The sequence below is a fragment of the Phascolarctos cinereus genome, unplaced genomic scaffold, assembly GCF_003287225.1.
Source record: "Phascolarctos cinereus isolate Bilbo 61053 unplaced genomic scaffold, phaCin_HiC Scaffold_8;HRSCAF=390, whole genome shotgun sequence".
Lineage (NCBI taxonomy): Eukaryota > Metazoa > Chordata > Mammalia > Diprotodontia > Phascolarctidae > Phascolarctos > Phascolarctos cinereus.
The window spans coordinates 22,423,477-22,429,885 of NW_027556291.1; the positions used below are offsets into that span (position 1 = coordinate 22,423,477).

At 48.0% G+C, this 6,409-nt stretch overlaps 1 protein-coding gene across 1 annotated transcript; it reads right to left on the reverse strand.

Annotated features, from left to right (window-relative positions):
• Nucleotides 1-1,995: 1,995 nt before the first annotated feature.
• Nucleotides 1,996-5,679, reverse strand: POU3F4 (POU class 3 homeobox 4). Its single transcript, XM_020964594.2, has one exon. It carries the CDS (start codon nt 5,505-5,507, stop codon nt 4,359-4,361), a length of 1,149 nt encoding a protein of 382 aa, XP_020820253.1. The 5' UTR covers nt 5,508-5,679; the 3' UTR covers nt 1,996-4,358.
• Between the last annotated feature and the right edge of the window lie 730 nt (nt 5,680-6,409).

The following is a 6,409-nucleotide window of genomic DNA, read 5'->3' on the forward strand; positions in this document are numbered from 1 at the left end:
CAGAAGAATGGAGATTTTCAGTTGTACCTCTCCCCCCTCCCCCCAAAAAAAAATTATTGTTGCCGTCTTTGAACATTCCTATCTTCACTCTCAGGGAACACAGCAGCAGCCCTGAGAAGGCCTGAAGTTTGGAAACTGAGGCTAAAATGGCTTTCCCATGCCATTTAGGTGAAACCCTCCTGTCTCAGGCACCAGTCTCCCCTAGTTTTAATGAAAGAGGCATATTAGTAGGGGGTTGTAGAGAAACTTACTTAATGCCAAAGAAATTTCATTGATGGCATTTTCATTCTAGACCTCCATAATAATTTTAAGAGAAAGAAAAGTGAAGGTAGCTTAAAAAGCTGTCTTCAAAAACATTGGCTTCTGGCTCAGTGAAAAGTCATACAGGCTAGTTTGACCTCCGTGTTTTAACAAGAAAAGCTCTGCCTTTGTAATGGGCTCAAACTTTTCACGGGGGGCCCAACAGAAGTTGGCATCAACTTGGATAGCACCAAAGGGTTTAACAAGTGAGCATGCACACACACACGCACGCACACACACACACACACACAATCTATAAATCTGTGTTATTTATCTAGAAATGCCACACATATATAATATGTGACACATTTTTATACACAGCGGTCACGTGGTTGTAATGCTGTATACAGCTGTCAATGATTAGGCAACCAGAAAAATGTGAGGCATTACATGTGATAATAATTACCGATTAACATGACAAATTAAATAGTTTTGCTTTTACTTAACAAAAATCTCCTACCTCAAACTTGTGAATGGAGGCTGGCTTGGTAGCTATAAAATGTTATCAGAATGTTCCATCTATTGGTGCATACACATGTAAAAGAGTATTGCGTTCACTGAGAGAAACAAAAGAGTGCCCTGAGCTGGGTTGCACATGTGTATACACAACCTTAACATATATCTTCACCCTGTTTGGGTACATGACCTCTGACTAATAACTTCTGGTGTGACTATCATTATGTATAAATCTGCCTTATTACTTGGAGGTATTGAAATAAAATTATCATGATTAAATGGGAGGGGGGATTTAATAAACTGAATCCAGAGAGGGATTTACACCTACCTCAAGAAGAATGCTTCCTGCAAAAGTCAAGTCCTATGAGGTCAAACAAATAGTCCAGACTGGCATTTATGGGCTGGGGGAAAATCCTTAGAAAGAGAAGGGCATAGCTCTCACTGGGGCAAGGGGAAGCCCATCTAGCCAAAAAGCACCCGAGGGGATGGGAAGGTGGAGATTATAGGATTTTCTTAGACTCCTAGGCTTGAGATGTTGAAGAGACTTTAGAGCCACATCCATTTATCCTAACTTCTTTGTTTTACAGAGGAGGAAACTGAGGCAAAACTGTAGCAATGAACTGGACTTGACAGAGGTCACACAGAATTTAATCCTCAGGTTTTCTGACTCCAGATTCCATACTGCTCTGCTTCTTTACACCTCCCTGTCAAGAGAACTGCAAACAGATATTTTTACAGGTTTCTGAATTTCTGGTGGAGTCTAAGTTGGCTGGGGAGGGAAACTAAACAGAATGTCCAGATTGCAGGGGAGGGTGTGGGGTGGGGTGGAGAAGGGGCTTTTCTGTGAAAATACTACTATTCCTACTTAAATAAAAATGCTAGCCTTTTCTAATAGGTTTGATAGAATCCTGAATATATGCAGGATGTCTGTGTACATGTATCAGAATCTCCCCAGCTGGAGGGGGGAAGGGGAGGGAGAGAGAGAGAGAGAGAGGAGAGAGAGAGAGAGAGAGAGAGAGAGAGAGAGAGAGAGAGAGAGAGAGAGAGAGAGAGAGAGATGAATAAATCAAGAATCAAAACAATGACTAATTTCTAACCTGAAGACTAGTAGAGGCTCAGCTGGAATGTGGTTCCCTTTGACCAGTCCACTTCATACACCACACAACACAGCAAAAAAATTTTTTTGGAAAAATGTTTTATTTAAATCCTTTTTTCTTTAACAACAATAAAATATCGCATCATTATAAACCCCCTGACTAAAACTGGTAGACGACCAAACATTAACAGCTAATTGGTTGTTGTTTTTTTTATATTTTTTGACACGCAGTTCATTTTTTTTTTTTGCAAAGAGTTTCTTAAAAACATAATGTGGAATTTATTGAAAATAAATAATTGTTGGTAACTGCAATAGGCATTTGGAATAAAATAGTTGAAAAAAGCAACTCTTAAGGAAAAATAGCGTTTATTATACATCCGTTACTAAATGAATAAACTAAATGATCTTTCTTTAAATTAATAACTTCAAAAACCGTTTAATATACAAAACTGTACAATTATAAAGTCGGCAGGGATGTTTCGATTAACTCAGGGTTGCACCCTAGCACTTCCTGGGGAAATGCTGGGGGGGGGGCGGCAAATGATAGTAAATATTGTAGGAAAATTGTGGGGCTGGGCCAGGGGAGAGGGGCTGGCATCTCAGGTTGAAACCTGGAATGGGATCCACAGCTGGAAGGCTCCCCAGAGGTTTCGGGGACCTTGGTTCCCAGGCATCAGCCCATCTCCTCCCTCTCAGCATATTCTAAACAGGGGGCACGAAGGAGGCTTCCTGGTCCTTAGGTAGTCTAGCTTTGTCTACCAAGATAAGCCCCCCACCCCCCAAAAGGTGAGCTGGCTATCTGGAGGAGGCTGTAGACAGATAGATATGGTAGGTGCTGTGGTGCGTGTATACATGTGTGTGCGTGCGTTATGAAGTGATGTGCCTTGAGAGAATGCGTGTATATATTTTATAGAGAGCAACGAAGCAACAATAACACCGCATATTGGGGGCTCTGTATACAGTATACCGAGATGGTACATATAGAAAGAGATACACAGCTATACCTACAGCCACACAGAGGTGTGCACGGAGAGCTTACACAGTAGAGACGTTTGCATATGTGGGCATCAGCCATCACACAAGCCCCTACACACATATACCGATATATACACTGTACTCTGTCCATGTGAGGGGGTGGAGCGCGTTTCTCTAGCTGGAGAACTGGGACCTTTCAAATGATTCCAATTCATTCATTCCTGCATTCATTCATTCCTTCATTCATTGTTGTTGTTTTTTTTTTCCCCAAGAGCTTTTCAAGCCCTCTCGGGGTTCCAGCTTCGGGGGGAAGGAGCCCCGGGTGAACCAAGGGGTAGGGGACATGCTGGCCCAGCACTCCCCCAACACTGCCGGCACCTTTGGAAGGGTAAAAACCAGGGCACCCCGAAAGGAGTCTCCCAAGGCACAGCAGAGGAGTTTCTCCACCCTAGGCTTTCTTGGCTGGCACTACTCAACGGCCTTTGCTTTAAAAAAAAAAAGGAAAGAAAAGAAAGAACGAAAAAAGGAAAAGAAAGAAAAGGAAAAAAGAAAGAAAAGAGGCAGTTGGCATCTGGGATCGGTCAGCTCTGTCTGCCTGGGTGCTCCTCTCTGGGGGAGAACCTTGTGTCCCTCTCCTGGGGCTTAACTTGCGTTTGCTAAGGGCGAACAGCTCTGAGGCTCGAGCATCTGGGGGACTACATGGGGGTGGAACAGCATGGGGAGCAGGGGTAGAAGGAAGATCAGAGATCCGGGAGAGGAGAGGCAAGGGAGGGACGCCGCACCTCAAACTCCCCGTTCTCCTCGCTCGCTCGCTACTGTCTAGAGCTACGTCTTTGGAGCCCCCGACCTGCCTTCTCCTCCCTTCTCCCCACCGGGCTCCCCAGTATTCGGTTTATATTTGGTCTCCATTCAGATTAGGGGAGGGGGTATCCCAGCCAGCTGCCTGGTGCCTTCCAGGCAGGTTCCAACCATCAGCTCCGTGGAGGAAGAAGGCAGGAAGGAGCCCGATGATGCTCTCTAGTTGGGAGATCGTGCTCGCTGAGATACAAAGTATTCCACAAATATTGTGTACAGCTTGTAGCAAAACACCTCGGACACGGAGAAAACGCTAGAGAAGTTTAAAAAATGCAAAACTAGTCTATTGTAAAACAGATTTCACCTGAAATACAGCTGCTATAACCAAGGCGCTGAAAGGTTATTCATAGGCACACATCTGTCTTTTCTTCTCTCCCCCCTCCCTCCCCCCACCCACACTTTTCCTCTCTTCCTAGCGGAGACCGACAAAAACCTTGCTGGAGAGTAAACACTGAGTATTGATCAGCGGAAAGAAGGAAAAAACCAACAACCACAACAAAAAGGAGATTGCGAGGATTGTAGCGCGCAGAGAGAGCGCCCGGGCTCTGGGGCCCACGCCTTCTCAGCGGGACGGACTGTGCGTGTACGTGTGTGTTTGTTGCCTCTTTGAACGTCTAAGCGAAAGCCCCTCGGGAGCGGGTCGCGCTGCTCCCAGCGCAGCCCCGAGCCCCGACAGTCACAGATCGTGGCGCGACGCGTCCGTCTTCACCGCGTGGCCGTAGACCTCGTGCGGCGGCCCGGGCGGCGGCGGCCCCTGGGGCCCGGGCGGCGGCGGCGGCGGCGGCGGCGGCCCTGGGGGCTGCTCCCCGGGCGGGGTCATCCTCTTCTCTTTCTGTCTTCGATTACAGAACCAGACCCGCACCACTTCCTTCTCTAACTGCAGGCTGTCGGCCAGGGACGAGATCTCTTGGGCTGCAGGCTTGGGGCACTTAAGAAAGTGCGTCTCCAGGACCCCCTTGACACTCACCTCTATGGAAGTTCTCTTCTTCCTCTTCCGGCCCTGGGCTGCGATCTTGTCAATGCTCGTGGGGCTCCCGGTGGACGAGTCAGCCTCCTCCAGCCACTTGTTCAGCAGGGGCTTCAGCTTGCACATGTTCTTGAAGCTCAGCTGCAGTGCTTCGAACCTGCAGATGGTGGTCTGCGAGAAGACGTTGCCATAGAGGGTGCCCAGCGCCAAGCCCACGTCCGCCTGCGTGAAGCCCAACTTGATGCGCCTTTGTTTGAACTGCTTGGCGAACTGCTCCAACTCGTCCGACGTTGGGGTCTCTTCATCCGAGTGGTCCTGGCAGTGATGGGCCCCCAAGTCTCCGTGCTCAGCTGTGTCCCTCAGCACAGGGTGCAGCCCCTGGGTCGGGCCCGAGGTGGGAGGCGGGGTGAGACCCCCGTGCTCCAGCATGCCACTGACCGTGAAGCCAGGCTGGGAGTAGACATTCATGGGCTGCCCACTGGACGTTAGCGAGGAGTTATGAGCCGGGCTGGCTCCCCAGGCATTGGGGTGGTTTGTATGAGGTGAGTGGTGGGGAACGTGAGGCGACCTGTGATGGATGATGGCGCCAAGTTGAAGATCTTCTCGCCCTGGCTTCACGTCCTGCTGGTCTAGAGGGCTGCCCGCCAGGGTGGAGGACCAGGGACTCCCGTCACTGAGGCTGGTCACCCAGTGGTGTCCGAGGGGATGCCCATTGCTAGGAACACCCTGCAAGTAATCACTTTGGAGAAGTTTTTGAGGATTTCGGAAAGGACTCCCTTGCTGCATGCCTGCAGAGTCTGCATGGACCAAGGAGCTGGAACTGAGAATGCTGTAGGGATTAGAGGCAGCTGTGGCCATGGTTGGTGTAGATCCCCTACTAGTTATAATGTGGCAAAGGGAGCAGCTTCAGCCTTTGACATCTACGAAGCAAGAGAGCCAAATCAGCAACCACTTAGTTATTGGCAGTCGTCCTGGCCAATGGCAGCCCGGCTTGTGCGGGGAAGCTTTTGCTGGCACCAATGATGGGCAAGGAGGCAGGTCGCGCTTTCCAAATTAGGTTTGTGAAACCCAGGAGTTAAAGTGAGGAGTGAAGCAGGAAGTGAATCAATCTTTAGGCTCCATTGGTTGCCTCTAGCTGACTATCCACGGATCATTTATTTAACTCTTTCTCCTCTGGACGATGCCAAACATTTGTTTTTTTAAAGGGATCCTGGGCGTGATGGGGGGTGGTGGGGGGGTAGGGGGATGGGGGAACGGAGGGGGATGGGAAGGGGGGTAGAGGCTGGCAAGGCCATGTTTCTCACCGTAACGATTCATTCTAAATAGGGGTAATAAAATATAAAATAGATGAAATACTCTATTCTAAGATCGACTTTGCATCCTCAGCCCGTTTACTAAGGATTTTTTCAGTCCTCCTCAGCAGTATGGATCAGGCATGGAGATAATTACAAAATAAAAAACATGCTATATAAAGTTGTAACAACAAAGACATCCAGGAAAAACACTATAAAGCAACAAATCTAAAGTTCCCGGTTGAGATTTTATTATTATTATTTTTTCCTTAAGGAGGATGACACCAAAGGACGGACAGCTTTTTACCATCACGTGAAACAGATCTGAGATGCCCTTTGTTTTTTTCTTTGGGTAGTTAAGTTCCATAAAGTGGAACTAAAAGCACTGGACGAGGGAAGGGGTAGGGATAAACATTACATTGGGAGGACCTGAGTTCACAACTACTACCTGTGACCTTGGTCAAGTCC

What these genes read in the sequence shown, in the direction of transcription:
- POU3F4 (XM_020964594.2), bottom strand. Translation starts at nt 5,507, where the DNA reads ATGGCCACAGCTGCCTCTAATCCCTACAGCATTCTCAGTTCCAGCTCC.